The sequence below is a fragment of the Pristis pectinata genome, chromosome 33, assembly GCF_009764475.1.
Source record: "Pristis pectinata isolate sPriPec2 chromosome 33, sPriPec2.1.pri, whole genome shotgun sequence".
In the NCBI taxonomy this organism is placed as follows: domain Eukaryota; kingdom Metazoa; phylum Chordata; class Chondrichthyes; order Rhinopristiformes; family Pristidae; genus Pristis; species Pristis pectinata.
In genome coordinates this window covers 17,729,647-17,748,136 of record NC_067437.1, presented here as the reverse complement: position 1 = coordinate 17,748,136, position 18,490 = coordinate 17,729,647, and the positions used below count along the sequence as shown (strand labels likewise).

The following is an 18,490-nucleotide window of genomic DNA, read 5'->3' as shown; positions in this document are numbered from 1 at the left end:
GTGTGGAACATTAAAGCCCAGTTTTCTCAAGTATTATTTTGAATAAGTTTTAGCATAACCCTGCAATAACCTACATACAACACAAACTGCGTTTTTTTAAAAAAATCTGAGCCCATTGTTAATGGCAGACTGGGAAAAATGCTAGGTAATGCAGCTATTTGTGGAGATTTGATGTACTGGTTTTTATAGTAGTCAAGCATTCTTAAAAAGTTTTTTTCTATAGGCCCCATTCATGCACCTTCAGGGTGACACCTTGACAAGGTTGTCCATTGGCTTTTCACAGTTCTCCTATGCCTCAGAACAAATTTTTCCCAGCCTGATGGAATCAATAGGTAACAAGAAACAGACTGACCTAAATGAAATAGTTCTCAGTTTTGTATCAAATTCAACAATGTCTAGGCAAGATGCAGAAAGCAGCAATCTACTCATTCCTACCTTCAAACCTTTTTGCAACCCGCTTTTCGGGCAGTGAAACCTCAGACAGGCCCAAGATGTAACCGGACAAGCCCCGACATGACGTCCTGTGAAGGTGAGGGAGATACTTGGCATGCTTGGCAGTAGGGGTTTCACAATAGTTGAGAGTAAACTGTTTGCACCACATTACTCCACTTCATCAGAAACCATTCCCCGAAGATTGCAAGAGCCACAAATCCACAATATTCCAGATGGATCAGTTGGCTACTTGCTGCGAACCAGCGGGGATCAGGTAGTTTCTTTTGTATCCGTACTAAGAATGAGCAAACTGTTCCAACTGGAATTCCCCCATTAAGGGGCATTTTTTCTAAAAATGACACCTCTAAACTTCTAACCCAATCCTGCAGAGACCAAGGACACAATACCATTAATTCCTATTTTACTGCCAGTGCCCGTTAAAGGGGAGGTTATTTCGGAACAGTCTGTCCATCTCAGTCTGAAAAAGTGGGCCAGTAACAGTCAGTCCATGCATAGTCTTCCCATCCACATCAGTGGCTAGAAAGGTTTATTTCTAGCTCCGAGTCACTTAACAGTTTGATTGCAGAACTGGCCTGCCATTTAAATGCAGTGCTCGGTGTGAAACCCCTAATCAGCAGACATTTCCACACGCCCCTTAGTTTCAGCAAGTAAACCAATTATCAAGGGTGTCAGATTTGAATGAGAGGAAAAAGTCAGATTTCAACAGGGGAATTTTGGTTCGGCTTTCAATTTTCTGATATTGGAATTGGCTTGTGCTGGTTTTTAATGAACAGGGTTTCAGATAACAATGCTTGTCAGTAAAATACTAAGATTGTACTGAATTCCAGCTGTTAGAAAACTGAAACAGTGAAGTGATAAAGGAGCTTTTTCGGACCAGATGGGGACACATGGTGTTAAGTTGTATCCACCTCTTTAAAAAAAAATCTAATCCCAACTCATTTCAAGGCCATCACTGTCAGAATACCCACAAATATTGGGCAGACTGCCTCACTTCTACATTCAAAACTAGTCCATGGTAATCACTTACAAATGCAAGCTCTTTAATCAAAAGTGCTTCAATGGAAGTCAAGAAGAATTATTTTTATATGTGCACATCCAGCACATCAGTAGTTTCTATAATCACATGCTGCCAATCTACCAGAGTATCTGCATTCTGTCAAGAAAACAAGTGTTTCATTCAAACAACACAACCAACATCCCCAATGACGCTAGTATACAAAATGAAGTATTCCCTGCATCTGCAATACACCACTTGGAGGCTCCAAACTTCTAACATATATTCCCCTGTATCTTTCATATACATTAAAAACTGCTATTCTGTAGAAAGCAGCTAATGTCACGATGAGGATTCCATTCATTTAATTGAAATCCAGATTTCAAAACCTAAATGAAATGATCAAGAGGAAAAGCTCCATTTCTAGATGGGAGTTCTTAAGTCGTAACAGATTTTACACCTGCCATTAAACTACCCTGTCGTTAAGTATTAAACCTGGTGACTACCCAAAAATAAATACACTATCAAATACTTATTCCTACTACTGAAATATCCCTTAGGAACAAAATAAAAAAATCTCAACTAAATTGAGAGTTCAGACTGTGCACACAGCCATAAATTCAGCCCCACTGTACACTAATCTGATATAGATGGGGAAGATTACCTAGAACCAAAATGATTCTAGTTGACAGGTGAACTCATACAGGATAAAGCTCCACTGGCTCAGTGCTACATTATGCTAGTTTGATAGGCCAATCAGGATATCTGAAGCACCCTAAGGTATTCTCTCCAAAAATGGCCTGGAGTGGGGTTTAAACCCCAAATTGGCAAGCCAAGCTGGAAATTCAGTCAGTTGGCAAACACATTATCTGAAGACCCTATTTATTTAACGAACCAATCTGCTGCAGAGGTTGAACCAGACAGTGCCAGGGCGAGCTGGATAACGGCAGATGGGGTAAACATTATCCGTAGACCCCGAATTTTGGACAGCCAGCCCAGTGCATAGGGGTTAAAGGCCCCACGCGGTAAGGCTAAGCTGGGTTTATGTAGGTGGCGGTAGATGGATATCTCCTCTCCCTCTTGGTGCTCGTTTTGTCATGCCTAGGCCTTGCCGCAGGCCTGTACCTTAATATAAAAACAAAGAGATATTTTAAAAAACAAAATTAAGCCACTTAATTAACATACTCAAGATGGTGAGGAAATCATGGTTCATCACTTTAACTACAAACTCTCCCAAGTCAGAAAATTTCAGAGCTTGCTCTGAAAAAGCATTTTTCTGTAAACAAGTACAAACCTAAACCTCGAGATGCAACGTCAGTTGCAATAAGGATGGGTGCTTTTCCTGATCGGAATTCTGCAGAAAGAATAGAAAAGTATTTTATTTTAAAAAGATGTTAAAAACTGGAATACTTTCTCTCTCCAATCCCTCAATTTATCAGGTACATTAGTTCTTTTTATAACTAATTCTTGTGATTAAAATAGAAACCAGCCCTGCAGAATATGGTCGAAATATTTGTAAAATACTCTTGCTCCAAGGAGAATAAGATGATAAACAATGATTTGTGCATATCAAAATAATCTCAGCACAGGAAAACAGTCCAAGGCACCTCACACCGGGTCACATAGGAAATACAGTGGCATGCAAAAGTTTGGGCACCCCTGGTCAAAATTTCTGTTACTGTGAATAGTTAAGTGAGTAGAAGATGAACTGATCTCCAATAGTCAAAGTTAAAGATGAAACATTCTTTTCAACATTTTAAGCAAGATTAGTGTATTATTTTTGTTTTGTACAATTTTAGAGTGAAAAAAAGGAAAGGAGCACCATGCAAAAGTTTGGGCATCGCAAGAGATTTGCGCTCTCAGGTGACTTTTACCAAGGTCTCAGACCTTCATTAGCTTGTTAGGGCTATGGCTTGTTCACAGTCATTGTTAGGAAAGGCCAGGTGATACAAATTTCAAAGCTTTATAAACACCCCGACTCCTCAAACCTTGTTCCAACAATCAGCAGCCATGGGCTCCTCTAAGCAGCTGCCAAGCACTCTGAAAATTAAAATAAATGATGCCCACAAAGCAGAAGAAGGCTATAAGAAGATAGCAAAGCGTTTTCAGGTAGCTGTTTCCTCAGTTCATAACGTAATTAAGAAATGGCAGTTAATAGGAACAGTGGAGGTCAAATTGCGGTCTGGAAGACCAAGAAAGCTTTGAGAGAACTGCTCATGGGATTGCTAGAAAGGCAAATCAAAACCCCCGTTTGACTGCAAAAGACCTTCAGGAAGATTTAGCAGACTCTGAAGTGGTGGTGCACTGTTCTACTGTGCAGCGACACCTGCACAAATATGACCTTCATGGTGAGTCATCAGAAGAAAACCTTTCCTGCATCCTCACCACAAAATTCAGCGTCAGAAGTTTGCAAAGGAACATCTAAACAAGCCCTGTGGACTGATGAAGTTACAATAGAACTTCTTGACTGCAATGAGCAAAGCTATGTTTGGAGAAAAAAGGGTGCAGAATTTCATGGTAAGAACACCTCTCCAACTGTTAAGCACGGGGGTGGATTGATCATGCTTTAGGCTTGTGTTGCAGCCAGTGGCACAGGGAACATTTCACTGGTAGGGGGAAGAATGAATTCAATTAAATACCAGCAAACTCTGGAAGCAAACATCACACCACCTGTAAAAAAAACTGAAGATGAAAAGAGGGTGGCTTCTACAACAGAATAACGATTCTAAACGCACCTCAAAATCCACAATGGACTACCTCAAGAGGCACAAGCTGAAGGTTTTGCCATGGGCTTCAGTCCCACGACCTAAACATCATCGAAAATCTGTGGATAGACCTCAAAAGAGCAGTGCATGCAAGACGGCCCAAGAATCTCACAGAACTAGAAGCCTTTTGCAAGGAAGAATGGGCGAAAATCCCCCAAACAAGAATTGAAAGACTCTTAGCTGGCTTCAGAAAGCGTTTACAAGCTGTAATACTTGCCAAAGGGTGTGTTACTAAGTACTGACAATGCAGAGTGCCCAAACTTTTGCTTCGGGCCCTTTTCCTTTTTTGTTATTTTGAAACTGTGAAAGATGGAAATAAAAAAGTAATTTTGCTTAAAATATTAAAGAAATGTGTCATCTTTAACTTTATGCCTTTTGGATAACAGGTCATCTTTTACTCACTTAACTATTCACAGTAACAGAAATTTTGACCAGGGGTGCCCAAACTTTTGCATGCCACTGTATATACCTAAGAGCTTTGTCAAAGAGGTAGATTTTAAGGAAATATGATGTTCTGTCATCAACCCAGAACATTCAACAGAAAAAGGAAGATCATCAAAGGAAGTACATAGTTGGCACAACAATGTAAAGAAAACTAAACAGCTGTTGAATGAACACTGTTGCACTTAAAGCAATTGTTAACGTGCTAACCATTGCAAAAGGAGTAGTGCTTCTGGAGCATGGAATTGTTGGGCCAAATTAAATACCACTTCATTAATGCCAAGCAACATAGATATTATGTTGCCAGAGTGGCTCGCAACAAGCCACCAAATGTGAAAGCCACCCATCTTTGGCGATTCCAGGAATGAAGAGGTTGACGTACAAAGAAAGGTTAAGCAAGTTGGTCCTCACTGGAGCTCAGAAAAACGATGTGACCTTATTGAAACATAATACTCCAAGGGGGATTGACAGGATGGATCATAACAGCATGTTCTTCCTCAAGATGGGTATATAGAAGCAGAAGGAATAGCTTCAGTCACCAATTTCAGATGGAGACAGGAGGAAACTTCTTTTAGAGTTGAAAACTTTTGGAATTCTCTACCCTGGGTAGGTGTGGAGGCAGTACCACTGGATATATTCAAGGTGGAGATTGACAGACATTTAAACTACAAAGGCACTAAGAAGTATGGGCAGAAGTGGTGTCGAGGTCAAGATTTGATCAGCCACAACAGAGTGACAAAGCAAGCTCAAGGGACAAATGGCATACTCCTGGTTCTTATGTCCTTTTATATTCTTACCATTAAGGACCCAATCTCTCTCCGGCTGACTTTTATCTCCATGAATGCACATTGCCGGCCAGCTGCAAGAATGAAAAAATATTGTTCAATCTTGTGTGACACAGCCCAATATTACACTTCTGCCTCTAATTTTCCAAATGCAAAGTTTGCTCTTCTCTCTGCCACTCCCCTCAGCACCAGCATCCCTCTATCCCACACAAAGCCCCTACCACCGAAAGAATACCCAATCCTGTAATGGGTTGACCTAAGTCCTTGCAACTCTTTACCATACCTGAAACAGTAACCCATTTCTTCTTTCACAGTTGCTACCCAAACTTCTGAGAATCTCCCGCACTGAGTTTTTATTTCAGATTTCCAGCATCACAATTTTTGTGTTTTTCAGTCTACAACTGCAGTGCTTTTCACCCACCCAGTTATGGTGCTCCACTGAAACTAGTAACCATAGGAAATAATCTAAACTTATCTGAACTACACTTTGGAGTACCAACAAGAAATCAAGTATCTATTTGACTTTTATACGCTGGTTCTGGTTCTTAGTTTGTGATGGCTAGAGCCTACCCATCTCTTCTCATCCTGCGGGTCAGGTCATCACAGCGCCGTTTAGTTTCTACAAAGATGATTGTTTTATTTTCTTTCTCTGCCATGATTTCCTCCATCAGATGGAGCAGTCTACAATTAAACACAAATTCAAACATTAATGACAGTTCCTGTATCCCACAAAACTAGACTTCAGCAAGATATAAAATTACAATTCAACTAATTATATAAAAAATGTACAACTCACTTCAGGTCCTTCTCAGTCTCCTGACATACATCAACAATTTGAAGGATGTTGTGGTTGGCACTCAGTTCCAAGGCTCCAACATTGATCTGAATGTAATCCCGTAAGAAGTCCTCAGCTAGCTGCCGGACTTCTTTTGGCCAAGTGGCACTCCACATCAGAGTCTGTCTGTCAGGCTGAAAGAAACAGAGGCAAAGTTTTACAATTTCCCATTATTTCAATACCCCAGTCACAAATATATTTTGGCATTACTTTTTACTGCATCAGAATGAGGAATGTGTAGGTTGAAGTTTTATGACAGCAATTGACGCAACAAGAAAAAAATCCTACCCTGATCTGCTCCACGATTTTCCGAATCTGCGGCTCAAAGCCCATATCCAGCATGCGATCAGCCTCGTCAAGCACCAGGTAAGTGCAACGACGGAGATTAGTCTTTCCAGCTTCCAAGAAGTCAATCAAACGGCCTGGGGTTGCAATGCAGACTTCCACTCCTAGAACAAGGCAAAGTTACAGCAGAATACACATGATCCATCTCAGGCAACATCCTAATGAATCTCTTCTCCAGTTGCAATCCTGTTGTCCCTGTACTTTGGTGATCAGAATGTCACACTGTATTCCAGCTGTGATTTAACCAATCTGTTGTAAATTTCTACCATTACCTTCCTGCTGTTATATTCAATGCTCTGGTGAATGAGAACAAGTATCCTGTGCACCTTCTTTACCACCTTATCCCCTGTGCTGCCACCTTAAAAGGATTCTTGGACTTGTACAACAATGTCCCTCTGTTCCTTAATACTCCCTAGGACCCTATCACATAGTCTGTATGTCCTACCCATATTAGTCCACCCAAAGCGAATCATCTCACATTTATCAGGATTATATTCCATCCGCCACTGCTCTGCACATCTTACCAAGTCATCAATAGCGTTTCTCCAAGACCACTCTCCTCACCATCAGCAACACGACCAATTGTGTCATCTGCAAACTTACTAACTGTACCTCCTACATTCATATCCAAACAGTTAATGTATATAAACAGCAAGAATCCTAGCACCAATATCTGTGATATACACGTTAAAGGCTTCCAATCATAAAAACAGCCTTTTACCATCATCCTCTGCCTTCTATTACCAAGCCAACTTGAAATCCAATTTTCCAACTTTCCCTGGATTCTTTGGGCTCCAACCTTTTGGGCCAATCTCTCCCATGGCAATTGGTCAAAGACCTTACTTAAGTCCATGTTGACCATATCAACTCCACTGCTCTTAGCAATACATTTTGTTACCCCCTTCAAATTAAAATAAGCACATTGATGGAACAAGAAAACCTGAAAATGCATGAATAGCTACAGAGCCTTCAGAGAAAAATCAACATATACAAAAAGGCCTCAGTATCTGCACACATGTAATCCTGTGAAACAAATAGTGTGGGCTGTCACTGTCCCACATACCTCTCTCCAGGTCCCGGATCTGAGGGCCTTTAGGGGCACCACCATAAATACAGGTACTCTTTATTCGTGAAGATTTTCCATAGTCTTCAGCAACCAGCTGTACCTGCTGCGCCAGCTCTCGTGTAGGTGCCAATACCAAGCACTGTGGAAGGAGAAACCCAGCAATCAAAGGGATAATGTCTCACACCATATTTAATAAGTGAAAATGAAACATTATAAACCCTCTGAATACCCATTTATAGGAAAAGAAACAGCCCATGCAATTCAACTCCAGCACCCCACATTTTCATAATACTGTATTTCCCTTGGTATCCAGGACTCAAACAGGCTATGCTGATATACTGAATATACACAACATTGTTGCCTGGGGATAGAGCTGGTAACAAAGGAAATGCTGAAGCTGCTGAGAATACTTAGCAGGTCAGGCAGCATCCATAGAGGGAGCAAAGGAGTTAATATTTCAGGTTTATGACCGTTCATCGAACCCTAGGTATTTAATATGGTAGACTTTGGGACCACCTGCATGCTCCAGTTAAACAACTCCCCCCCACGAGTCAAGCCAAGTTTATTTTTTTGCTCCAGATTCCAGTACCAGCATTATCTTGTTTCTCCAATTTCTTTGCAGTAAATTCACAACCCAACAGAGGGAGCTCATGAGCTCAGGATTCTCAACACTTGGCTGCCCACTGAATGTTGGATTTTGAAAATTTCCTCGTTTCTTATAAGTTTTGTTTAGATTGCTCTTATATAGGGCAATACACTCAAGATGTCTTTAAATGATGTCACCATTCTGTGAACTTACTCCTAAACTATAAACCTGCCACAGGAAACAAGCCATCAACAAAGATGCTCGTAATGCAGTTTAAAGGTTTAAATTAAAGAACTCACAATGGGGCCGTCGCCTCGCTCAAGGAATGGCTGGTGGTTGATGTGCACGATGGCTGGCAATAAATACTGGAAATTAGAAGAAATCCTCAGTTACAAATTAATCATCGAATACTTTAACTACAAGATGATTCAACTCTTCCATTAAAACCATGCCACTTATAAACTAAATCTATATTCAAACAAGTCAATATCATATCTGACATACAACGTGCCCGCTGCTGGTCTTAGGTCATGGATTTGGAAGATGCTGTCAGAGCAGCCTAGGCAAGTTACTGCAGTGCATTTTGTACCTGGTACACACACAAGGTTATTGACCAGTTTTACCAGGGTTTCTTGATGTCACATGCAGTGAAATTCTGCCTTAATGTTATGAGCAGTCACTCACAGCTTTGAAATTCATCCCCCATAACTTTGCTAATGATTGAGTGTAGAATACATAGCAATCTAATCTGGCTAATTACCACCAAACAATACTGAGGCAACTTTCCACATTGTTGGGTGGATGCCACCGTTTATAATTACACTGGAACAGCTTGGCTAAAAGCATGTCTAGTTCTGTAGTACAAGACTAGTTCTACAGCTGGGATGTTATCTTGTCCCACAGCCTTTCCAGAACATCCATCACCTAGGGCTCTCAGGTGTTTCCTGCTTTCAAACAATAAATGAAATCAAATGGAGACTGGCTTCAATGATAATCTCAGGAGGAAGCCAAGGTGGATCATCCACTTGACATCAATGGATTTTTTTTTTAATTTCAAAAATAAACTTTACTCATAATAAAAAATATATAAAAGGAAGAAAACACTGCAAAATACAAAAGTTTAACATTCATGATTGTTAAAGATAAAAAAATGGACAAACATAGCAGCATTACCACTGATGTGGCTCCGAGGTGATATCCCTTTCACTGCGAGAAGGGCTTCCCCACCCGACTCAGCCTCTCCATGAGCAGTAGCGGAAGGAGCCCAGACTGTGGTTCTTCCCCACAGGGCCTTAGCATTGGCTGCACTGAGCTTCAGTGCGTCCCTCAGCATGTACTCCTGCAGCCTGGACTGTGCCAGTTTGCAGCATTCCATTATAGACATCTCGCTGTGCTGGAAGACCAACAAGTTTCGGCGAGACCAAAGTGCGTCTGCATCTTTCACCGAGTTGATGACCTTCCAGCAGCACTTGATGTATGCCTTGGTGTACGTCCGTGGGAACAGCCCGTAGATCAAAGTCGTCTGTTATGCAGCTGCTGAGGATGAACCGGGACATGGACCCTTGCATCCGTCTCCACACCCTCTTTGCAAATCCACAGTGTGCAAAGAAGCAGGTAACTGTTTCCTACCCCCCTGCAGCCTTCCCGAGTATAGCATGCATTGGGGGTGATGTGTCGTCTATAGAGGAAGGCTCTGACTGTGAAGGCACCTCTCACCACCACCCAAGTGAGGTCTTGGTGCTTGTTGCACAGATGTGGTGATGAGGCATTCTGCCACATGGTTTGGACCATCTGCTCTGGGAACAAACCCACAGAATCCATAGCGTCCCTGTCCCACAGTGTCTGCAGTACATTCCACGCTAACCACTGTTTGATGGTCTTATGGTCAAAGATGTTTGCTTGCAAGAACTCTTCCACAAAGGACAGGTGGTATGGCAACATTCAGCTGACTGGGACATTGCACGGTAGGGGGGGGGCCAGGCCTATCTTCTGCAACACTGGGGATAGGTAGAACCTCAGCACGTAATAACACTTGGTGCCCACGTTCTTTGGGTCCACACACCGGCTGACAGAGCCACACATGAAGGTGGTCATCAGGGTGAGGCAAACTTGGGTACACTTTTGTCACCATTCTAAGGAGACTTGTGCAGTGTGACCCACTGGACCAACTCCATCTTGGACCCCCATATAAACTGGAAGATGTCCCGGGTGATTACTGAGGTGGAGGAGTGGAGCACAGGCCATACCTGCGCGAAGTACAGCAGCCTTGAGAATGCTTCTGCCTTGACTTCAACACTCACGAGCTCCCGCCTCCTTTTGCATGTTTAATTGCACCGCATTTTTGACTAAATGTGACAGGACTGTAAAGCATCAATCTGATTTGGATTGTTGAATCACTTTATCTCTGAATATTGCATGCTGCATTTGCTATTCAAAGCATCTGTAGCTTCACTAAGCTGGCACTTCATTCTTTGGCATCCCTGGTGCTGCTCCCAGCACGCCCTTCCGCAGCCTTCACTGAATCAGTAATGATTCAGCAATCCCCCAGCTTGCCAGCAGCTGTAGTGAGAGGAATATGGCGGACCATGATGTTTCTGATTGTGGTGCTCTACATTTCTGCACACCATCAATGAGAAAAATAAAAAATTTTTGTGCAGCTATCGGCATTGAAGAATTTCAAAGCTGCAGACCTCTGTGCCTGCTACCACAAAGAAAACAGTTTTGAAGCATTGCTTGCTCCTGAATAACAAACTACGAATAAAATTTTAATCTTTCGCCCAAAAGGAAAAAATATTGCATGTACATACAGCCAGCGTTTTGCCAGATCCAGTCTGTGCAATTCCAACCATATCACGCCCACTAAGCGCTACCGGAAAGCCCTGGCACTGTATTGGTGTTGGTTCCACAAAATTCAGCGAACACAGAACATCCATCACATAGGCTAGGAAAAGAAGCAGCAAAACATTAATGCTAGGCACCTTTAAAAAATAAATCCAGAATATAGCGCAGTAAACCAATTACCTAACATTGGAGGAGAGAACAGCTGTTCTAACCATTGTAGCCAGGGTGATATAATACAACACTCCTTGATAATGCAAACTAAAGGAGGTCTGCATTGTGACGGACCATCAGAGTCAAAAATGCCACTTTTCTCTATTAATACCCCATTTCCTACTCTAAGGTGGACAAGGGATCCTATTTCCAGAGAGCATGAAAATTACCCCAGGGTCTGAACTAACACATATCCTTAAATCATTGTCACAGAAAACACACTATGGCAGCTATATACAAAATATTGGCTGTATCTCCTGTGTCACAAATGAAATGCACTTCACAGTCACTGTAGCCATAAAACAATTTGGCACAGCCTGTGGCCATAAAAGCATTATATAAAAATGTCACAATAATACAAAGTGCTTGTTTGAAGACTCATTAAAGGGGAACAGAATGAGACAAAGTCAAAATACGTGGTATTATGGGTGTGGCCTTCAAATGCTCCTATACAGATAAATGAATAAAACAGGATACATAACAGTAATTCTGCAAGTACATTAATGTGGATAGGCACCTATCTTTTCCTGTTCCATTCCTCTGAAAGCTGATCACCTGTAATACCTTTTAAATGCAGTGGTTGATACACGAACTGCCACAATGCAAAGCATGTTGCTAAATTTTCCAATAAAGTGCCATGTTTATATTTAAAACCCAGATATGTTACACATTCATTAAGCCTACTATAAGATATGTGATAAATGCAGTTACTAATGTCATGCAACATGCTAGCCCATCACAAAGTGAAGAAATCCATTACACAATAAAAAGTTCCAATCCTTCAGTTTAACATGCGTAACTCCAAACAAGCCAATGTAACTTCAGTAAGCCGCAGATCAGTGAAACACCTGTAGATGCTGGAAATCTGAGATGAAACAGGAAATACTCAGATCAGACAGCTTCTATGGAGAAACAGAGCTTATGTTTCAGGTTAATGACTTAACATCAGAAGTTTCAGATCTATGGCCACTCTTGCATTTATAAGGAATCTAGCTATTCCCTGTAGTACACAAACTAAACGTATCTAGATCAAGTAAAATATTTCTGCTCAACTTCAAGGTGAACTTTGAAAGCCAACTGCTTTGAATCTAGTGTTACAGAATTTCTGACAAACCTAGACAAGATCCACAAATAGTAGATCAAATACTAAACAGTATGAAATCAGATTGGAGAAGGCTCAGGGAAATAAAGATTGAAGAGCAATATTTCCTGCTGGTTTGCAATCCAATCCCCTCAAAGTGATGTATGTCTCTTTCTCTGAACTACAAATTATTTTAACATTACCAATGGCATCTTGGACAGGGTAAAACCATGTGCAGTAAAATCTAAACTCTTCTAAATCTAGGATCATTGTTAGGCAAAAGGGAGAACAGGTAAGCTATTCCCAGTACCCTACCGATACACTTTGACCCTGATAGTACATTGTCAGCAGTGATTAGTAATGGCATCTGCAAATGGAACATGCTCTGCAGATTGGAGTTTAATCAAGCTTGAAGCACCCAACTTGCTGAACAGAAGGGTGTTTTCACAATGCTACATGTGCCATTGAATATATTGATACTCAATCCAAATCTTCAGACACATACAATCACAAGGATATTAAAAAAAAACAAACCTTGGTTTACAAACGATTGCAAGTGTTCAATTGAGATAATGGCGCCAAAGTCAACTAGACCTCACAGTCAATTGAGAAAGCTTTAAGACCCACCCATGATGACTTTCCTCCCTCAATTTTTTTTAAACATAAAATTGGAAACCATAACCAACCTAAACCTAGATTCCAAACAACTTAGTACAATAGGCTACTGCACCAAAAGAGCTGTTTCCTGATTTTCACAAGCTGCAAAAAACTGGCATCTAGCAATTCCGCTGTAAATAAGCTGGTGAGGTGAAAGTGACAACCACATTTGATGAACTCACATGGGAAATTGGCTTGATGAAACTGGAACACTGGTTTCGGGCAGTCGGTTCCCTTTGTGGTAATTTCTTTCTTCCGACGGAAATCCTCCACATCATACTGCCAAGAGAGTCAAAAAGTAATCCAAATTAAAACAGTTTGTCAACTTCAACAACTAAGCAAAGCTCCTGGTCACCAAGGCAGCAACAACAAAACCCAAGATTGAAGTGACAATACCTCTAGCATTCCTTCATTGATCAGTCCAAATGTGTTTCTAGGTTTTTCCCAAATCTGCTAAATTACATGCCACTTATTTTAAAATAATCAGTTTTAAAATATCACTGTCTTCCTCAAAACCAAGTTGGCAGGATTCTTAAATATGTCAAGATCCTCAACATTTCAAGTTTAGAAGGTACTTAGTACAGGGCAAAGTACATAAGCAAAAGCAGAAAAACTGTTGTTGATAGTCCACACAAATTTCCTACCATTCTGTCTTCAAGAATATATTCCTATTCCCCTTGTTTGTACAGATGCAACTTGCGCCCTTTAGAAAAAAATCCAAGCATAGTCTTTTCTGTTCAATCTTTCATGATCACTACCACCTCAGCACTGGCAGCCCCTGTGTAAATTAATTTCGCAATCTCTCCTGCTTGTCGATGTTATTTCTAAGAAATCACATAGGCCCGAAATGCGAAGCCTGATTAGGGCCCTACGCAAATTTACAATTTCACTGCAAGAGTTTTAACCTCTGGAAATAAATCCCAGTGATTTCTTCACATTTTTTATGTTGCTGACTTATAAACATTGCTTTTAAGATCTTTGTCTGTATCTTTAGTTCCCATTTCCAGGACCAAGGTGCAGATCACATTTGTATCTTCTTACTGAAATATGCATACGCATGTTTGCATCTACATTGAAGCTCTGCCAACTTAACATCTTTCTGCACCATACTGCACTAACTAAACATTTATTCACACAATTGCCCTCCCAGTCACCCAAACCTCCTCATCTTGAGGTACATGATGCCCTCTCAGATGTTCTGGCCAATATCAACTTCCCCAAATTTTCCTCAGTGCTTACTAACAGAATAACCAAACAAACTTACCTGCATCACTAGATAAAATTATGTGGGAAACATCCTTAGCTGCAGATTGAAAGTAACAATGTTCTAATACTTTTGGTTTATAACTTACGTTACACAGATGTTCATAAATCCTATTCCTACTGTCACAGTTTTTGTCAGTTTTCTTCTAACACTGCCCATTGTAAATTGTCAGGATTCACAAATTGATGATAACTGTCACAGTATCGTCCCATAACCAGAAAAAGCTATAGGAAAATTTGAGATAATCGTGCAAGTTTTGGTAAATAAAGAAAATCTAATTCCAGAGGTTAGTATCAAGAAGTCACAAAGATGTAATCTGCAATACCACAAGCAGAACAAGACAACGAGTTGAACTGCAAGAAATATTTCATGTAGATTGTGATCTAGAATACACCTCCAACAAATTAAAATCTTCTGTTTGAGCAAATTTCATTTTGAGATACCCAACCATTATTTTGAGACAGTGATCTCAAATCCTAGACTCCTAAACCAGGGAAAGTATCCTCCTTGCACCTATCCAATCACACCATGTAAGAAGTTTTTTTAAGTGGTCAATGAGGTCACCCTCATTCTCCTAAATGCAGGAGAATAAAAGTTTACTCAACCTCTCCTCATATGACAGACCCACTCCCTCTACAGTAACTATACACTTTAAGGTAGAAAATTAAAATTCTACACAAGTACATAGCTGTGGTCTTATCAAAGCTCTTTATAATTTAATCCTCTAGCAGTAAAAAACATAACATTAGCCTTCTTAATTGCCTGTATGCTTAGTTTCATATCAGCTGCAAACTTGGAAATGTGAGGCAAATCATCACTATAGATTGTGAATTGTTAGGACCAAGCACATACCAGGTATAATAAGGTCAAACCCCCAGAGCCTGGGTATAGGGTGAAGGTCAAACCCCCAGAACCCAGGTATAGGGGGAAAGGTCAAACCCTCAGAACCCAGGTAAAAGGGAAAGGTCAAGATACGAGGCCATAATTCAAAGCACCAAAGTTGATTTCTACATAGATGAAACTAAAAACACTATGGTTATGCTAAAAGTCTGTACCAATAGTAATGACACCAATAGTAAAAGTCATAACCAATAGTAATGTATAACATATCCAATTTAGCGAGAGAATATGCATTATCAATAACAAACTGTTAATAGCAATGTTATGCAGTGGAATGATACCTACCGGGCTTAATCTAACCACTTCAGGGTGCTCCACATAGAAATTCTTCTCAAATTTTGGCAGCTCATCCAAATCCCACTTCTTCTTTCTAAGACGTTCTCCAGGCTGGCCGAACTTCTTTCCCAGCGATGAGCCTCCACGATTAGGCCCTCCCCCAAACCGTGGCCCGTTGCTGCTGCGGAGAAATCAGGCCCATCAAAAAGAACACACACGCCATTTCTATACGCACTGAGTCTTATTGATTAATGGACTAACGGGTGGCTGTTATTAAACACTAAAACACTGCAAGTGGTGAAATGCTGAAATCAAAATAGAAAAAAATGCTAGAACACTTCTCCCTCTACAGATGCTGACTGACCTGCTGATTACGTCCAGCATTTTCAGCTTTTATTTCAGATTTCTGGTATCTGTGGTTTCACTTTGCTTTTTACATAAAACGTTTAAAACAAATGGCCAAGCAGCGTTTGCCGGGGAGAGTTTAGATGCAAAGTGCCTGCGTGGACCGTCGAGTAGCCTCAGGCTGCAGCCCGAACCTGCTGCCCAGCTTCCGGTCTTCGCTGCCACCGACGTCAGCTGACCCTCGGGCAAAAACCCGGATGGGAGCGGGACGTTGACATCGGGATGATTGACAACATCCCCGACCAATCGGAAGGGAGAACAGGCAGGCAGCCGATTCAACCAGTTAGAGGGCGAGCAGTCGCCGATCCCACCAATCCGAGCAGGAAAGCAACGGAAGGCGGGCCCAGCTTCGTCTGTTCACGGTGACCGGCAGCAGCCGGAATGAACCGGCTCGGGCCGCGGCCCGAACGGTGGGTCGCACAGTCCCGAAGGGGAGCGACCGCTGACGGGCAGCGGAGCCTCACGGCTTCAATCCCCGCCACTCTGGCCTTAGGCCGGTCCCGACAAGGCCCAAGCCTGGCCCTGCCTATTAATCGGTTTTTCCCCGGGATCTCGGCCTGAAGGTAGGGCCCCTCCTCGCCTTACCTTCCCCTGTCTCTGCCACGATCGCGGTCTCCGCCAAAACCTCGCATTTTCGGTCGATTTTCCGACTGAGGGAACAACGAAAGCGCAATACACGTCCGCCGCTCGCCCGACCCGCCGCTCGGCTCCACCCGCCCGAACCCGCTCCGCCCAGCAACAGTGACGTCACGGCCGGCAGCGCCGTCTCCACCAATCAGGGAGCGGCGAGAGGGGGAGGGGAGCGCGAACCGCGGGTTGGGGCAACAGGAAACACCCCCGGAGCCCGGGTACAGGGGAAAGGTCAACCCCCCCGCAGACCCCGGGTACAGGGGAAAGGTCAAACCCCCGGAGCCCGGGTACAGAGGAAAGGTCAAACCCCACCCCCCCCAGAGCCCGGGTACAGAGGAAAGGTCAAACCCCACCCCCCCCAGAGCCCGGGTACAGGGGAAAGGTCAAACCCCCCCCCCAGAGCCCGGGTACAGGGGAAAGGTCAAACCCCACCCCCCCCAGACCCCGGGTACAGGGGAAAGGTCAAACCCCCCGGAGCCCGGGTACAGGGGAAAGGTCAACCCCCCCGGAGCCTGGGTATAGGGTAAAGGTCAAACTCCCCAGAAACTGGATATAGGGGGAAAGGTCAAACCTGTGGAACCTGGGTATAGGGGAAAGGTCAAATCCCCAGAGCTTAGGTATAGGGGAAAGGTCAAACCCCCCCAGAGGCTGGGGAGAGGGGAAAGGTCAAACCCTCAGAAACCGGGTATGTCAAACCCCCAGAGCCTGGGTATAGGGTGAAGGTCAAACCCCCAGAACCCAGGTATAGGGGGAAAGGTCAAACCCCCAGAACCCAGGTATAGGGGGAAAGGTCAAACCCTCAGAACCCGGGTATATGAAAGGTCAAACCTGTGGAACCCGGGTATAGGGGAAAGGTCAAACCCCCAGAGCTTAAGTATAGGGGAAAGGTCAAACCCCCAGAGGCTGGGTATAGGGGGAAAGGTCAAACCCTCAGAACCCAGGTATATGAAAGGTCAAACCTGTGGAACCTGGGTATAAGGGAAAGGTTGAGTCCCCAGAACCCAGGTATAAGGGAAAGGTCAAACCCTTGGAACCCGGGTAGAGGGGGAAGGTCAGGACCAGAGTTCAAAAGACTAAATAAAACAACCTAGAAATTGGAAATGTTGATCCTAAATTATATTTAGCTTAAGGATGCACACAATACTATAAGTTTTTCTGAACCATGCCCCACCTCTCCCCCCCACCACCCCCTCCCGCCCCCCCGGAGGCCCTCCATAGCCCAAAGGTGGCCTAATTTTTCTTACTGAAAATGCATGATATTTTTTCCAAACCTACTTTTGAGGTACTAAGTATTTGAGTGGACCTGACTGACTTAAGTATTTTTGGTCTACCTGACCTACAAAGAGAAACTGAAAATTTGTGCATTGAGTTTCTGCAGGAGATCAGCTACAGTTTAAACCAGTTAGACAAAAGTATTTGAGGGAAAGAACCAAGTTTAGCAAGATACCAAAGAAATGCCTTAGGTACTATTATGGAGGGTGTTTATAATGACCAATTAATTTTTTTTTGGATGCTTCTGATGGAAAGGGATAGACTTCCCGTACTAATCTACTTTTGGCTAAATTTTGAAGACAAAACATGATTGCCCTGCCCATGGCATCATTAGGCATTGTTTCAACACTTTTGACTGGAGGGAAACTGCATATTCAGCTTTTAAATTCACTTTACAATTGACTCCAACATGTAAGAATGGTTAGGGAACTGCAAAAGAAAAACATTCTAAAAGATTGTAAACTTGTCCGCAATGAATGTTCAGTGGCTAACAACGAATTGATTGATCAAACGTTGTGAGATCTTAGACGCAATAATAAATTAATGGGAGGTGTTACTTCAGTGCCAGCTGGAGATTTTCGTCAAATGCTACCAGTAATTCCATGAAGTACTAAAGCAGATGAATTGAAAGCCTGTACTAAAGCATCATATATTTAGGAAAATGTTAAACAATTACACTTGAAA

The 18,490-nt window shown here is 42.4% G+C and overlaps 1 protein-coding gene across 6 annotated transcripts in view; it reads right to left on the bottom strand.

The window, feature by feature from the left end:
- The window catches only part of LOC127585709 (probable ATP-dependent RNA helicase DDX17), a 28,348-nt gene extending 11,723 nt beyond the window's left edge, over positions 1-16,625 (bottom strand). For 3 of the 6 annotated variants that reach the window (XM_052043418.1, XM_052043416.1, XM_052043417.1), the window contains exons 1-12: positions 16,490-16,625; positions 15,509-15,680; positions 13,242-13,338; positions 11,078-11,211; positions 8,570-8,635; positions 7,682-7,823; positions 6,562-6,722; positions 6,235-6,407; positions 6,009-6,119; positions 5,451-5,512; positions 2,742-2,801; positions 436-521 (exon numbers count right to left, since the gene is read on the bottom strand). In XM_052043418.1, coding sequence (XP_051899378.1) covers positions 436-521; positions 2,742-2,801; positions 5,451-5,512; positions 6,009-6,119; positions 6,235-6,407; positions 6,562-6,722; positions 7,682-7,823; positions 8,570-8,635; positions 11,078-11,211; positions 13,242-13,338; positions 15,509-15,680; positions 16,490-16,536 — 1,311 coding nt within the window. In that variant the 5' untranslated portion in view covers positions 16,537-16,625. The other 3 variants (XM_052043419.1, XM_052043414.1, XM_052043415.1) reach the window with 3 other exon arrangements.
- Positions 16,626-18,490: the final 1,865 nt, after the last annotated feature.